Consider the following 18,077-nt stretch of genomic DNA (forward strand, 5'->3'; position numbering starts at 1 on the left):
AAGCCATTTTATTGTTCAGGTTGTATAATTGTGAAAGTAAAATTGTTTGCTTTTATAGTACATGTGCAACTATTACCTATGTCTATTAACATTATCTGGTTCTTTGAGTGTACCTTTACTTTTGATCATATTTTCAGTTGTTCCTACAAGATAATGCCTAGAGTTTAAGTACAAACATCTTTTAGACTTCACAAGGATTCAGGGAAAGAAGGACTCTATTCTCCAAGGCATTTCTTCTTTTTTCATTTAAAATTTCTAAACTCCTGGAGCCCTTACTGATATAAATAAATGATTTTAAAAATTAATAAATGAGAGAGAAGATAGAAATCTCCTGTGTAGAAGTATTTCAAATAATTTATGTAGATACTCTATCCCAAAGAAGGGGAAACTTTACAGAGGAGAAACTGACAAACTGACAAACACTATTCAATCAGGCAATCAAGGTCAACATCAATAGCCATAAGTCATGCCCTGGACCTAGCTCATTTGGCTCGGTGGATAGAACATCGACTTGCAGACCAAAAGATCCCAGGTTCCATGCACGTCATGGGCACCTACCTTGGTTACAGGATCCTCCTCAGCCCCAACCCAGGACAACTAAATGTAATGTGGTATCCTACAGGGGATTGTGGAACAGGGGGGTCGTGGGGAGAGGAGGACAGAGATTAGGTTAAAACTATGGAAATCTGAATAAACTATGGACTTCATTTAATGATAATGATTCAAGTCATTCACTCTGCCTTCAAAGAAGCTCTTCTGCCAGGGCTGCTGGCTACAGCTTTCAGGAAACAGAATTTGTTTTATAATTAAATGTACTCAAAACATTTTGAGACCCAAGATGGCAGCAGATTAGGTGGAAGCTTCACTCACCACCTCTGAGACCAAACTAAAATTACAACTAAATTACAGAAAAATCATCCTGAAGAAGAGCTGCAGAGAAGCCTTACACCAAGGACTTATAGAAGAAGCCACATGACACTATCGAGCTGAAGCCGGTTTGGCTCAGTGGTAGAGCTTATGCCCTGTAGAGAAGTACAGCCAGAGGTTCTTACAGTGCCTAAACTAAACAAGTAGGGTTCTTAGAGAACTTTGCTGCCTTTCCCAAACTCAGTGCTGGTAAAAAAAAAAAAAAAAAAAAAAAAAATAAAAATAAAATAAAAATAAAATAAAAAAAAAAAGGCCAGACTTGGTGTGCAACTTGGTCCTTTCTGCACACACACCCAGGTCCAGCAGAGGCAGACACAAACTGGATCATTCATAGCTCCAAACAGGTTTCCCAGGGCCAGTCAGAGGCAACATCTGACGTTGTCCTACATCAGAGTCCCTGCAAGAGGCCCCTATGCAATACACCTAGTGACCAGCTTCAGATAACAACAGAGCAGGATCCTGTAAGCTTCACACAAAGTATATCCAAAGCAAGATCTCAGCAGACACCAAAGCCTGCTGAGGAGAATACCACATCATATGATCAGAACATGAACAGCAGCTCACATGCCATGTTGGGATTTAAGCCTCACAGCAGTCAGCCTAAGTATGGATCCCATGCTTGAACAGCCCAATAGCAGTCAAGATTTAATTACAACAGGTTAGCCTACATAACTTACAAAAGGGACTTTCCTAGAGCTCCAGGTCATGTGATCAAAGAGACTACACCACTGGGTTCCAAGGACACCTACAACATGAGGCCACACTACCAAGGTAGGTCTCATAGCAGATCTACCTAAAACACAGAAATAAACACAAAGAAGCAGCCATATGAGGAGACAGAAAAACAGAACCCAAATGCAAGAATAAGAGAATTCTCTAGAAGAAGAGCTAAATAAAATGGAGGCAAGCAATTTACCAGATATAGAGTTCAAAGCAATGATTACAAGGATGCTCAGGAGCATGAAAAAAGACATAGAAGCCATAAAAAAAGGACCTGTCAGAAATGAAGAATTCAATATCTGAAGAAAAAAACACAATACATTTCAAGGACCTGATCAAATGGTTCAGTTGGTTGGAGTGTCATTCCATACACCAAAAGGTTGTGGGTTTGATTCCTGGTCAGGTCACATACCTAGGTTTCTGGTTCAATCCTTGTATGGGAGGCAACTTTCTCCTCTCTCTCTCTCTCTCTTTCTTTTTCTCTATCTCTTCCTTCCCCTCTCTCCAGAAAATCAATTAAAACTAGGACTAATGATAGACTATTTAATGGATAATTAAATACCTGTAGTAGGACCAATGATAGACTATTTAATAAACATTGTTGAAAATATGACGATACATGCATAAAAATGAAACTAGACCACCTTCTTACAACACACACAAGAATAAACACAAAATGGATGAGGACTTAAATGTTAGACTCAAAACTATTAAAATTCAAGAAGAGACCATAGGCAGTATAACCTCAGATATTTCTTGTAGCAATATTTTTTCTGATATACTTGGGCAAGGGGGAAAAAATAAAAATTTTAAAAATGGAACTACATCAAACTAACACAGCAAAAGAAATCATTAACAAAATGAAAAAACAACCCACTAAATGGGAGAGCATATTCACCAATACATCTGATAAGGACTTCATATCCAAAATTTATGAAAAGTTTATAAAACTCAACACCAGAAAACAAGAATCCAATTTAAAAATGGACAAAGAGCCGAGACCGGTTTGGCTCAATGGATAGAGCGTCGGCTTGGGGACTGAAGGGTCCCGGGTTCGATTCCGGTCAAGGGCATATACCTTGGTTGCGGGCATATTCCCAGTAGGGGGTGTGCAAGAGGCAGCTGATCGATGATTCTCTCTCATCGATGTTTCTAACTCTCTATCTCTCTCCCTTCCTCTCTGTACAAAATCAATAATATACATATATATATATATATATATATATATATATATATATATATATATATATATATTTTTTTTTTTTAATGGACAAAGAACCTAAGTAGACATTTTTCCAAAGAGGACATACAGATGACCAACAGGCATATGAGAAGTGCTCAAAGTCACTAATCATGGGAGAAATGCAAATTAAAACCACAATGAAATATCATCTCACACCTGTCAGAATGACTATCAACAATAAATCAACAAACAACATGTTGGTGAAGATATGGAGAAAAGGGCACCCTCACACACTATTGGTGGGAATGCAGACTGGTGCAGCCACTGTGGAAAGCAGTGTGGAATTTCCTTAAAAAATTAAAAGTGGAACTGCCTTATAACCCAGAGATCCCACTTTTGGGAATTTATCTAAAGAAACCCCAAAAACCAATATGAAAGAACATATGTGCCCTATGGTTATTGCACTATTATTTACAATTAGTGTTCCAGTGCATGAAATTCATGCATGGAGATGGGGTTCCCTCAACCCAGCCTGTACCCTGTCCAATTGGGGACCCCTTGGGGGATGTCCAACAGCCAGTTTAGTCTAACATCCCTCTCACAATCAGGACCACTGGCTCCTAAGTGTTCACCTGCCTGCCTGCCTGAGCTCTCCTAATTGCCTCTGCCTGCGGAACAAATCTTGCTCCCAACTGCCTCTGCCTGCCTGATCTCACCCCCAACTGTCCTCCCCTGCCAGCCTCATCTCGCCCCCAACAGCCTTCCCCTGCTGGCCTGATCTTGCCCCCAACGGCCCTCGTTTGCCAGCCTGATCTCACCCTCAACAGCCCTCCCTGCCAGCCTGATCTTACCCCCAACTGTCTTCCCCTACAGGCCTGATCTTCCTAACTGCCCTCCTCTGCCAGCCAATTTGGTTCTGATTGGTTGGTTTCTGTGCCAGTCAGCATCAAAAGCTCCACCTCCTAGTCAGCCATAGGCTCCTCATAGTTGAGCCAGATTTGGTTTTGATTGGTCAGTTTCTATGCCAGTCAACTGCAAAAGTTCCGCCTCCTAGGCACCCATTGGCTACTCACACTCACCCAGATTTGATTCTGATTGGTTGGTTTCTATGCCAGTCAGCATAAAAAGCTCCACCTCCTAGGCAGCCTTTGGCTCTTCACAATTCACCCAGATTTGGTTCTGATTGGTCAGTTTCTATGCTAGTCAGTATCTCTAGGCCTATCAACAGGGCCTGATCAGAAAGGCAGGGTTGATCAGCCTCCCCAGTGGAGGCCTGGAGAGAATTGGAGGTGTGGCTGCTGGCTAGACTGGGAGAGAAAGAGAGGCAGGTGCTGATCAAAAGCTGCCACAGTCCCTGATTATCTCTTCAGGTCTCTCTCTGTCCCTGATTCACAGTCCCTTCAGCAGTCAGTGCTGGAGCACTGTACCTCCAGAGAAAGCAGTCAGAACTGGCTGCAGAAGCTGACTGCAGAACTGACTTCCTGTTGGTTGAGCTCACTTATTCCTGGACATTATAACCCAGGGTTTTTATATATAGGATAGTCAATATCTGGAAACAGCTCAAGGTTTCATCAGATGAGAGGATAAAACAGCTGAAGTATATTTACATAATGTAATATTACTTGGCCATTAAAAATAAGGCATTTTTGCCTTTTGCAACAACATGGAGAGATCTAGAGCACTTTATGCTAAGATAAATAAGCCAGTCAGTGAAGACATGCACCATATGATTTCACTCATATGTGGAATCTAATGAACAAACTAAACTAACAATCAAAGTAGACACAGACTCATAGATAGAGAGCGGGCTGACAGCTGTTCAGGGGTGGCAGCTGGGGGTTGGAGGGATTGGGCAAGAGAGAAAAAAAGAGAAGTCACTGACAGGGACAACAGTGTGATGATTATGGTGATAGGAGGGGGAATGGAGATGGAAGAGGGTATAGGTGATGGAGGAATTTAATTCAATTTAAAAATAAAAGAATGAAAAATAATATTGAAAAATAATGATTTGGTTTTGGTTTATTAATTGCAACAAATACATCATACTAATGTAAGATATTAATACACAAAGCTTAGTATTTGATATACAGGAACAATCTATACTATCTTTGCAATTGTTCTGTAAATCTAAATCATTCTAAAGAAAGTAAAGCCTATTAAAAATAAATACAATCCTCAAGTTAAATGACAACTATTTTCTTTATGCTGAGAAAATCTATGGCTACTTAAATGATGGATTTGAAAGAAAATTTAAAGATCACTTTTGCAGGCCACTCAATGTGAGGATGCCCTTCAACCTCATTAATCCATCTCTCATTCTTCTCCTTAACCTGCTAGTGACCTGTTTGATGCTCCCATTGTACCTTCCTCGCCAATCTTTGTTGTCTGACTTCTGCTAAGCAACTATTTAATTTTTATTCTTTAAGACAACAAAAGGTCTTTATTAGTCCCCCAGAACCAAGACCTCTAGGGAATGCATTGTTCATCAGCACAATTGATCCCAAAGTGGCCAAATCTGAGGGGGGAGACAAAGTTTGTTACTTGAATCTTTAAAAACCTCCAAAATGCTAATGTGGCTCTTGCTGAGTTAATCAGTTCTCCTAGGAATAGAAAAAGCTCTAGAAATTATCTGTCCTTCAATTCCGTTTGTTCATAATTTAACAAGTATTTGAATATGTGTTTTGCATTTTGCTATGCTGTACAGAAAATTCAACAAAGTTGATCTTCCCAAGGCTGTTAACAATACAATATATAAAATATACAACCATTAAAAACGTTAACTTTACAGAAATTGCACAGAGCACTATATATTGTATTTAAGTGCCATGTGGATGACACAGATTATGTGTCCTTTCAATACAGAAGGGAGATCCCTGTGGTCAAGTGAAATAATAAAAACACATAATAGTATTTACTATGTGCCAGGCATTGCTCTAAGTAATATGTGTGGTGATAATAGAATGTATTAGAAACCCTATATATTGCATATTATATATATATATATATATATATATATATATATATATATACTGTATATATACTGTGTATATACTGTGTATATACTGTGTATATACTGTGTATATACTGTGTGTATATATATATATGTATGTATATATATATATATATATATTGGGGCCAACTGGAGAGAGACTGGCTTCAGGGCATGTCTGGCCCATCTCACTTAGTCCCAATTGGCCTGACCCCAGCAGCAAGCTAACCTACCGGTCAGACCATCTGCCCCCTGGTGATCAATGCGCATCATAGTGACTAGTTGAGAGGTGGACCAAATGATCAAACAATTGGTTGGACATTTAGCATATTAAGCTTTTATATATATATATATATATATATATATATATATATATATATATATATGTATATGTATAAAATTAAGCATTTTATACATATATATGTATATATATACATATATATAAAAAGCTTAATATATATATATGTATATGTATAAAAAGCTTAATATATATGTATAAAAAGCTTAATATATATGTGTATACATATATACATATATGTGCATAAAAAGCATAATATATATGTATAAAAAGCTTAATATATATACACATACACATATATATACATATATGTGTATAAAACGCTTAATTTTATATATATATATATATATATATATATATATATATATATATATATATATGTAAAGCTTAATATGCTAAATGTCCAACCAATTGTTTGATCATTTGGTCCACCTCTCAACTAGTCACTATGATGAGCATTGATCACCAGGGGGCAGATGGTCTGACCGGTAGGTTAGCTTGCTGCTGGGGTCAGGCCAATTGGGACTAAGTGAGATGGGCCAGACATGTCCTGAAGCCCTCCCCCAGTCTCCCTCCAGCTGGCCCCGATGCAGCTGTGGAGTCCCTCAGCCTGGCCTGCACTCTTTCGCAATCTAGGACCCCTCGGGGGATGTTGGAGAGCCGGTTTCATCCCAATCCTACAGGACAGGGAGGGATCCCACTGGTGCATGAATTTGTGCACTGGGCCTCTAGTCCTATATAATAAAAGACTAATATGCAAATTGTCCCCTTTGACCAGGAGTTCAACCAGGGGGTGGAGCCAGCTGGCCAACTGCCTGCGGCTCTTCCTTCTGCTGGCCCTACCCCTAATCGGCCCCCACACCTCTATCAGGCTGGGCTGGCTGGATCCCACCCGTGCACAAATTCATGCACTGGGCCCCTTGTTAATAATAACATGCTACCGTTATCATTTTACTATTCAAATAAGCAAATTGAGGCATAGAGCCTAAGATACACAACTAATACACAGAAAAGCTGAGATGCAAACCCAGGTCACCTGGATCCAGAGTTCATGTATATGACCAGAACATGATATTCTGTTTCCTAGTCTGTCAAGCCCTGTGAAGAGATAGAACTCTCATCAGACCCAGGACATATTGAGAAAGGTAAAAAAGTAAGCAGAAAGCCTTTCTTACAAGAAAACTGTATCAAACAAATGAGACTGTGCTTCAAAATTCTTTAAGCAAATCTTACTACCTGGGTAAAATGTTTAGGGCAGACATAAAAGTTATAAATAATTATGATAATTACTGACTGATTAGTATGAAATAAGAGGAAAATAAAGTCATTCGTAAAGTTTAAATCTGGATGACTGGAAATACACCATTCTTGACACAAATAAAGAACATGGAGGATCAGTATTATAAAAGACCTCCCTCCAATGTTATTCTTATTCTAAATTGTTGTTTACCTAGTCCTTCCCTTTTACATATAAATTTGTAAATGCAGCTTGTCAAGTTCTTCTTAAAAAGAGAGCTTGTTTAAAATTTTTGGAGAACTCTAGTCTTCACACTATGAAGTCTTCAGATCCATGAACATGGACCATCTCTCCACTTATTTAGGTCTTCTGTATTTCCCATCAATGATTTGTAGTTTTAAGCATTCAAAAATGACACAGATTTATTAGATTTATCCCTAAGTAACTCATGTTTTAATATAAACTTCTTTTTTATTTTCAAATTCTAATTGTTCATTGTTAGTCTATTGAAATGCAATTGCTGTTTTTACATTGACATTGTACCTTCTTCCTGTCGGAAGCTCAGTTGTTAGTTTTAATACCTATTTTATATTTCCCTTTATTTTTCATAATGATGTTCATGTCATCTGAAAATAAAAACTATTTTAATGCTTTATTTTCAATCAGGATGGATTTTATATTTTCCTTCCTTATTATATTGATTAAAAGCCCATATATACAATGTTAAAAATAAATGGTGAAGAAGACATACAAAAGACCAACAGATATATGAATGCTCAATTTCACTAGCTAAAAGGGAAATGCAAATCAAAACTATAATGAGATACCACCTCACACCTGTTAGAATGGCTATTACCAACAACACAAGTAACAAATGTGGGAGAGGTTGTGGAGAATCCGGAACCCTTATTCACTGCTGTGGGAATGTAGACTGGTACAGTCACTATGGAAAACAGTATGTAGGTTCCTCAAAAAATTAAGAATAGAGTTACTATATGACCCAGCAACTTTTCTTCTGGATATCTACCTAAAAAATGCAAAAAACATTTATTTGCACCCCTATGTTCATTTCATTATTATTCACAATAGTCAAGAAATGGAAACAATCAAAGTTCTTCACTAGATGATTGGATAAAGAAGATGTGCTACATATATACATTGGAATACTACTCTCCATAAGAAAAAATAAAATACTGCCATTTGTGACAACATGGATGGACATTGAAAATATCATGCTAGAAATCTTCCTCTTGGTCTACGGCGCCCGATTCTCGTCTGATCTCGGAAAATATCATGCTAAGTGAAATCAGTCAGAAAAAGCTAAGAACACACACACACACACACACACACACACACACACACACAAAGCTTAGAACACAAGCAAGTCTCAATAATTTTAAGAAGATTAAAATCATATCAAGCATCTTCTCTAACCATAATGCCATGAAACTTTAAACCAATCACAAGAAGAAAACTGAAAACACACAAAGGCATGAACACTAAATAGCATGTTACTAAACAATAAATGTGTTAACAATGAGGTCAAGGAAAAAATCAGAACTTGAAACAAATGAAAACGAGAACACAAACCAAAATCTGTGAGAAATAGGAAAAGCAGACCTAAGAAGGGAATTCATAACATTACACCCCTACCTCAAAAATAAAGAAAAACTCAAATAATCTAACTTTACATTAATGGAAATTTGAAAAAGAACAGCAAACAAAGCCCAGAGTCAGTAAAAGGAAGGAAATAATAAACAGCAGAATAAATTAAATAGTGTCTTTAAAAAATAAAGAAAGAAAGAAAGAAAGAAAGAAAGAAAGAAAGAAAGAAAGAAAGAAAGAAAAACAACAACAACAATACAAAGATCAATGAACCAAGAGCTGGTTCTTTGAAAAGATAAACAAAATTGGTCAACCTTTAACCAGACTTATCAAGACAAAAAGGGGGAACCCAAATAAATAAAATCAGAAATGAAAGAGAAGTAACTGACAACAAAGAAATACAAAGAATTGTAAGAAAATATTATGAACAACTATGTGTCAACAAATTGTACAATCTGGAAGGAATTGATAAATTTCTAGAAACTTACAACCTTCCAAAACTAAATCAGGAAGAATCATATAATTTGCATAGACAGATTACAACTAGTAAAATTGAAGCAATAATCAAAAAACTCCCAAGAAACAAAAACCAAGTAGGGGAAGTTTTCTGTAAATATTTCTTCAAATAGGTTTTATAAATACTATAAGTGATGCTGAGAAATTTGGTCAGATACATGCAAAAAAAAAAAAATGAAACTAGATCACCAAGTTACACCATATACAAAGACAAACTCAAAATGGCTAAAGGACTTAAATGTAAGATGGGAAACCATAAGAATCCTACAAGACTCCATTGGCAGCAAAATAGCAGACATATGTCTTAGCAATATCTTTCAAATAACTTTTTAATTATCTTGCTCTCTCTCTCTCTCTTCTTCTTCTGGCATTCCCATAATGTGAATGTTGATAAACTTGAAGTTGTCCCAGAGGCTCCTTACACTATCTTCATATTTTTTAATTCTTTTTTCTTTTTGTTCTTCTGATTTAATATTTTTTGCTTCCTCATATTTCAAATTTTTTTATTTGATTCTTGGAATCCTCTACTCTACTGTTGAATCCTATATTATTCTTTATTTCAGTCAGTGCATGCTTAATTTCTGACTGATCCCTTTCCTTTTTTTTTTTTTTCTTTCTTTCTTTTTTTTTATTCTCACTAAGATCCTTCAAAGTTTCACTAAGTCTCTTAGAGGTTTCAAGAAGATTCTTGAATAACCTTATAACCGTAATTTTGAACTCTATATCCAGTAGTTTGCTTTATTCCATTTCTTTCATTTGTGACATGTTTCTTTGTCTCCACATTTTATCTGCTTCCCTGTGTTTGTTTCTAAGTATGGGATACAGCTGCTATGTCTCTCTTTTTTTTAAATATATATATATTTTTATTGATTTTGTACAGAGAGGAAGGGAGAGAGATAGTTAGAAACATCGATGAGAGAAAGTCATCCATCAGCTGCCTCTTGCACACCCCCTACTGGGGATATGCCCGCAACCAAGGTACATGCCCTTGACCAGAATCGAACCCGGGACCCTTCAGTCCCCAAGCCGACGCTCTATCCATTGAGCCAAACCTATCTCGGCTGCTATGTCTCTTTGAGTTGGTAGAGTGGCCTTGTGTAGTAGGTGTCCTATAGGTCCCAGTGGCTCAGCCTTCCCAGTCACCTGAGCTGGGAGCTCCAGGTGCACCCCTTTGTGGGCTGTGAGCAGTCTGGTTGTCATTGAGACTTGATTGCTGTTGATGTCACTGGGAGGAATTGACCCCTAGGCCAATTGGCTGTGGGGGCCAGCTGCAACTATAGTTGGAGAGCTACTGTGCAGGAGATACCCTATGGAGACACCCAGTAAGTGTATTTCCTTCAGTGGGACTTTGGTGCTCACTGAGTCTGTCTCTTCAATGTGTAGCTTATGAATATGTAGAGTTTTAATTTGGTATGGTCTCATTCTGTGTGCCCTAGCTCTTGGGTATTCAGGAAATTGCAAAATCAGCCACTGTCTGGGGACACCTAGCAGCAGCTACAGAGAGATCTGCAGACTTCTATTTTTATTGGGTTAGAAAGTACCCAGTAAAGGCCAAGCTCTGAAACAAGACAGGCTGGTCCTAGTGCCAGGTCTTGGGTCTTTTATTGATATAATAGGTTTGGGGCTCCCTGACCTAGCTGCAGTTTGTCTGAGAGATTTTAGCAAAGTCTGAAGCCTGAAGAAGAACAGGCCATTAATATTCAAAAGTTGCTGAACACGGATTGAGTGTGGCTACAAATTGGATGGGGCAGGATCTCAGGGAATAAACAGAAATGGCTGCCAGCATAAGAACAATAACATCTATCAGCACCTCCCTCTGATAGGAATCCATCACCAAGTTCCTGTCCAAATACAGACAATCCAATTCCTCCTTGTATGTGTCTGGGTCTGCCAGAGCCTTACCCTGGCCCTGGAGACCAAAGGAAGCAGGACCTTGTAAGTTCAGTTCATGTGCAAGCCCTTTAAAAGGAACACCTGTGTCTCCAACAGCCTCCGTGTCACTGAGCTGAAATCCCCACTGGTTTTTATAGCCTGTATTTATGGGGACTTCTCTTCCCAGCTCTGGGAACCTGGATTAGGGGTCCGGTGTGGGGCTGGGACCACTTTGCTCCTCACAGAGGGCCTCCACAGAGGCGATCTCCCTCCTGATCAAAAAAGCGACACACATGGGTGCCGGACTAGCCCATTCCATGCCTCCACTTCTCCTACCCGGCTCAGTGGCTTTCTTATTTACTTCTCTAGTTGTAGGGCTTCCATTAAGCCAGATTTAAGGAGGTTCTGGATAATGGTTTCTCTGTGTTTCAGTTGTAATTTTGATGTGGTTGTGGGAGACAGTGAGTACAGGCATGTACCTATGCCATCATATTGGTTGTAGAGTTACCTTCAAAAGTTAAAAATAGAACTACCTTATGCCCAATGATTTCACTTCTGGGAATTCAAAAAAAAAACAAAAAACAGAAATACTAATCCAAAAGAAATATGTACCCCAATGCTCATTGCAGCATTTTTTATAATAGCCAGGATTTGGAAGCAGCCCCAGGGTTCCTCAGTAGATGAATGTAGATAAAATGGCTGTGGTACATTTACACAATAGAATACTATTTGGCCATAAAAAAAAATAAGGCAGTATTACCCTTTATTCATCAGTCTGTTCCATGGATGAACCTGGAGAACTTTATGCTAAGTGAAATAATCCAGTCAAAAAGACCAGTACCATATGATTCCACTCACGTGTGGAATTTAATGAATAATCTGAACTACCACGTAAAATAAAGACAGACTCATAGATAGAGAGCAGGCATACAACTCGGGGGATAGGGGTGATTGAGGTGTTAGGAGGTGAGGGGATGGAGGTGGAAGAGGAAATAGAAGGGATAAATGGTGATGGGAAAAAATAAAATTAAATAAGTAAGTAAAAATTATTTAAAAGTATGTTTTGGCCTTTGCTAGCATGGCTCTGTGAATATAGCACTGGCTGTGTACTGAAGGATCCTGGGTTCAATTCCGATCAAGGGCACATACCTCAATTGCAGCCCCATAGTGGGGTGTATGAGGAAGGCAACCAATGTGTCTCTCCCTCACATCAATGTTTCTCTCTGTGTGTCTCTTCCTCTCCCTTCCACTCTCTCTAAAAAACATCAATGGTAAAATATTCTCAGGTGAAGTTTAACTATATATATATACCAAAGTATATATATTGATAGATATAGATATAGATATAGATATAGATATAGATATAGATATAGATATAGATATAGATATAGATATAGATATATACTTGGTAGCCCAGATTCTTAAATCTAAGATTATGGCAACTAAGTTATTGCAAACTTTAATAATAATCCTTGTCTTAGAATGTTGTCTGCCTTGCAGAACCTGATATATAATATACAATATAATGGCTATCTATATATATAAAAGCCTAAGCAACTATCTGACCATTCAACCCTCCAACCATTTGACCATTTGACTGGTAACTATGATGAACACTGACCACCAGATGCTCAATGCATGGAAACGTAGAACAGAGTGATGAATCTAAGAGGGAAGGGGAAGGGGAAGGTAGAAAATGGGAAGAGATCAATCAAAGATCTTATATGCATACTAGAGGCCCCATGCACTGGTGGGCTCCCTTGGCCTGGCCTGCACCCTTTCGCAATCCAGAACCCCTTGGAAGATATCAGACTTCCAGTTTCAAACTGATCCTCGCAGGCCAGGCTGAGAAACCGCACCAGTGCATGAATCCATGCCCGGGCCTCTAGTAGTTAATAATGATGTGTTGCATATTTGAAAGTTGCTAAGTAAGTATATTTTAAAAGTTCTCATCACAAGAAACAAATCTGTAACTATATATAATGAAGGATGTTAATTAGATTTTTTGTTGTAATCATTTCTCAAAATATAGAGATACCAAATCATTATGCTATACACCTGAAACTAGTAATATAATGGACTTAAAATTTTTAAATGAGGAACAAGTAAACAGTAAATATTGAGTCTATTTTAAAGTAGAAAGTGCTGATGAAAGGGAAGCGTTGGTTCCTTACTGCATCAGGTATAAATCATCCTTGGGCTGATGAGTAATGTCCTGAAATTTTACTGAAGTAAATTTCACAGGATTCAATGGCCCAACCTGATTGGAAAGTTCTGTGACAATTGTTTGTAGATCCCTTGTCAGTGTGTATATTCTTTGAATTTCCTTGCAAGTTGGTGTTATCAATATAATGTCACACCTGTGTTCCTGGAATGAGTTGGATGTGGTTAAGATCTTGCCCGTAAAGGTATGTGCACTGACAGGGCTGTTGAAATATCTCATGGGGAGTTAAGTGAAATTTTATTGTAAAGAAAAATGCTTCTGAGAGACTGTGAAACTATGCATAGAGTGAAACATAGTAGCCAAATTTATAAAAGCAAAATATTTTCTAGTTGATGAGTAGAATATTAATTTGAGTGATATTGACTATAATATTGAATATTGATTTTAGTATGGAGATCTTAATGAAGGATTCTCTGGTATTAAGATGGCTGTAATCCGCTGTGAAGTGGCATCCATTTATACCAAGATTGAGCACTGGCCAAATTTGGTTATTAAAGGCAAAAATAATGAGAACAATGCATAATAGGAACTATGCATTGTCAGACATACCAGTTCCCAGAGGTCTCACTACATTGCTCTCAACTCCACAAACCTCATGGCTGTGGCAGAGATTTTCATGGAACCCTTATCATGTCTCTCAGGAACTTCTCTTTGCAGCCACATGTTGGCAACTTGTTCTCAAAATTATCAACAACTGAGTTCTATTTGCACATTTTGAATTTGGGTCCTCAGGGCATCTTTAGCTTCTTCAGGAAATTGATCCCCATGTGCCCGTTCAAAAAAAAAAAAAAAAAAAAAAAAAAAAAAAGGCAGATAAAATCTGTATCACTCTGGCTAATATAAACTCTGCAAAGTTCATACCCTGTCTTCTAAGGTCTTCACAATAATCTCTCTTAAAACAGAAATATTAAGGAATGTTCAGTCTATTGAAGTCCTCTCTTCTAATTCTGTCATTGCTAGGAGATGGGTAGCTTATTTACTTTTCCTTTTTATTATGTATGTGCAGGACTGTGTCCCTCAGAAACTGTGATTTTATTCTGGTTTGAATTCATAGAATGAAAGGTAATATATTTCCTTCCTAATTAATCTCTACAAACTTGGTTACTTCTATTAAGAAAATGATAGAATGTGGATGGGAAGTTAATAGAAAACATGTTACATTTCCTACAATTCAGAGATTCACATGGCATGTTTCACCTTTGATTTACCTCTTAGGAACAGTAAGATAAACAGCCCTCTGCAGTCATTCAGATTGTCAAGGATGTATGTTTTTAAAGTCACTGATGTTATTCCATAAAAGTGGATCATGAACTCAATCAATTGTGAAAATCTGGATGAAAACACAGTACTTGCCAAAGACCACAGGTTAGTACAAACAGAGGAGGGAGGGCTGTAAGGGATTCAGATAAATGTTTAACATCACCTATTAATAGTTTCTCAAAAATCTGTATGGAATAATAGAGAGATTGACAAGAATGACTGTGAGGATATGATTTTTCTAACCTATATGCATGAGAATTGTCTTTGCCTCTTAATCAGAAAAACCTAAAGATGAACACAAAATGCCTCCATCAAAGTTTCCTTCCTTGGGGATTACCAATTTATTTACAAAAGAATCTTATTGTTAGAAACTTTGATCTCCCTCTTCCTGATTCTGTATCCCAAGAATAGAAGACAGGAAAGTGTAAAGCATAATGAATTGTGGTCCTGGGTTTGCCACTGGGGAGCCTTTAAGACTGGGACAAAATCCACTCCGAGATGCTGCCTGTGGCTCTCTAAAGACATCTTTTCTTGGCGATATATACAAAATAAATTCCTAGGACACTGAATGTGGCAGAGAAACATGTAAAAAAATGCTAATTAATATTATTTACTGATGCCTGAGCCTTGTTCACGTAGACAAAAATGCTCATGGCATAAAATAAGATAGTGTTGGACCAAGATTTTAAAAGTTCTAAAGGCCTATTACAAATTCATCCCACAAAAGGAGTGGAGGTATAGAGAAAATCAATTCTATATCCAGATCTTCAGCATAATCAGTGAGGGGAAATTCTCATTGGTGCACAAAACAAGGAAATCAGAGACGCGGACAGTAATGGAGAGGGGGATCCATGACAGATATCCAGTGAAGCATCAAGTGGTACAGGGAGAAGAAAAAATAAATAAACAAAGGGGAAATGCACCAGGGAAGGGAAAGAAAGCACAGAAAACAGAATGAGATAGAGATATTTCTATCAAGAGCACAGAAGTAGGAGAGACTAATAAGAGTCAGAGAAAAGTGATTTAAATGTGGAGATTTCCTGAAGATTTTAGGGGGAAAGAATAGGTTACAAAACATATTGTTCTGAAAAAAAAAATTTTGTAACATATTCTGTTAAGAGTACAGGAATAGGTGGACTTGAGGAACTATAGGACTTAGAGAAAGGTCACTTCTGCAGAAGACCTGGGGCGCCCATAGAGTCTAGTCCAGTCCAATGGGACACTGGCTTGAGTCAATTAGATGGAGAGTACTAATTAATATATAACCTGATTCTATTAGTGACAGTCAGCTTTATCTCTCCCAGCCTGAGAAAATTCAGTTTTCACCTTTCTCATTTTTGTTTTTATTTTTTAGATCAACTGAAGATCAACAATGAAAAACAGGACCATGTTTACTGAGTTTATTCTGTCTGGCCTCACAAACCAACCTGAAATTCAGATCATGATATTCACCTTTATGCTCCTCACATACATGCTAAGTGTTCTAGGAAATCTGACCATCATCGTACTCACACTGGTCGACCCACACCTCCAGACCCCCATGTATTTCTTCCTCCGGAATTTCTCTGTCTTGGAAATTTCCTTCACGTCCATTTTTATTCCCAGATTTCTGATCAGCATCACAACAGGAAATAAAGTCATCAGCTTTGCTGGGTGCTTTATTCAATATTTTTTTGCTATATTTCTTGGGGCAACGGAGTTTTACCTCCTTGCCTCTATGTCCTATGATCGCTATGTGGCCATATGCAAACCCCTGCATTACCTGACCCTTATGAGCAGCAGAGTCTGCATACAACTTGTGTTTTGCTCCTGGCTGGGGGGGCTCCTAGCTATCTTACCCCCAATCTTGCTGATGAGCCAGGTGGATTTCTGTGCCTCCAATGTGCTGAATCACTATTACTGTGACTATGGGCCCCTCCTGGAGCTTGCCTGCTCAGACACAAGGCTCTTAGAACTCGTGGTTATCCTCGTGGCTGCTGTCACTCTAGTGGTTACGCTGTTACTGGTGACCCTTTCTTATACGTATATTATTAGGACCATTCTGAGGATCCCTTCTGCCCAGCAGAGGACAAAGGCGTTCTCCACTTGTTCCTCTCACTTGATTGTCATCCTCCTCTCTTACGGCAGCTGCATGTTTATGTACATTAATCCCTCTACAAAAGAAGTAGGTGCTTTTAACAAAGGAATAGCTGTGCTGATCACTTCGGTTACTCCCTTGTTAAACCCCTTCATTTACACTCTAAGGAATCAGCAAGTGAAGAAGGCATTCAAGGACACCATCAGAAAGATTGTGAAACTTTAAAAAAAAAAAAAAAAAAGATATATTTTAATGTATTGAGTGTACCATATTTTAAGTGCTGAACTGGCTTTTGAAGGTAAAAATATGAAAAGCATCTCTCCTAATTTCAAGAAATCTATAGTCTAGTGTGACAGAAAGATGTATGAACTGTAAATTTGTGTAATGAGTTTATTTTTCAAATAAAATATCATGGTGTTATTAGAGAAGGATGAATGAAAATTTATAGAAAACAATTGGAGAAATTAACTGTTTTCCAGAAATGATTTGCCATATAAGGAAAAAGCATATTACTTATTTAGGAGACTAGGAAAATATGAATTTTAGGTGAAAATGAGAGGCCAAATCATGAAGGTATTCAATGATTAGCTATAGAGTTACTTGAAGGTTTAAGAAAGGAAGTTATATTCCCAGCATTGTCTTGAAGGAAGTCTAGCATTGACATTGCTCTTCATCCTGGAGCCCTGGAGATTATGCTTCTAAGTGTCAATAATTTTTATTCTCCTCCCCTTTTTTACTTATTTTCCAACTGTAGTCATTATAACTTCCATCTTTCCACAAAGGAAGAGTTTCTTAAAGGATATACATTCACTCCATTTTTCTCCAAATGAAGTAAAAATAATCAGATTTTTGCCAACTCACGTTTCTTTTTCTAGAAGTTATGGTTCAAAGAGGTTTCTAGAGGCAAGGTCAGAAGCCTTTCACATACCTTAAAAGGATATAGTGTTGCTTTCCTTAGCTGATATCTTTTTAAGTTACTATATTATATTTCCCGCTCTCTCTTTTTGGCAGATTCTGGTAATTTTTTGTTAATTGTGATTTTTTTTTTATCTTTTGCCTACTTTTATTAGATATTAGAACAGACAAATCCTATGACATGGCTCCATTCTTTTAACTTTTCCACAAGTTTTTGCTTTCCTTTTTAATATTAGCCATGGATGCCTGTTTCA

At 37.7% G+C, this 18,077-nt stretch overlaps 1 protein-coding gene across 1 annotated transcript; it reads left to right on the forward strand.

Moving 5' to 3' along the window:
* The first annotated feature begins 16,203 nt into the window (after window positions 1-16,203).
* On the forward strand, window positions 16,204-17,133 carry LOC118730285 (olfactory receptor 6C4). The gene has a single exon (XM_036458146.1). It carries the CDS (start codon window positions 16,204-16,206, stop codon window positions 17,131-17,133), a length of 930 nt encoding a protein of 309 aa, XP_036314039.1.
* The last annotated feature ends 944 nt before the right edge of the window (window positions 17,134-18,077 follow it).

The sequence above is a fragment of the Pipistrellus kuhlii genome, unplaced genomic scaffold (assembly GCF_014108245.1).
Source record: "Pipistrellus kuhlii isolate mPipKuh1 unplaced genomic scaffold, mPipKuh1.p scaffold_m20_p_3, whole genome shotgun sequence".
NCBI classification, from domain to species: domain Eukaryota; kingdom Metazoa; phylum Chordata; class Mammalia; order Chiroptera; family Vespertilionidae; genus Pipistrellus; species Pipistrellus kuhlii.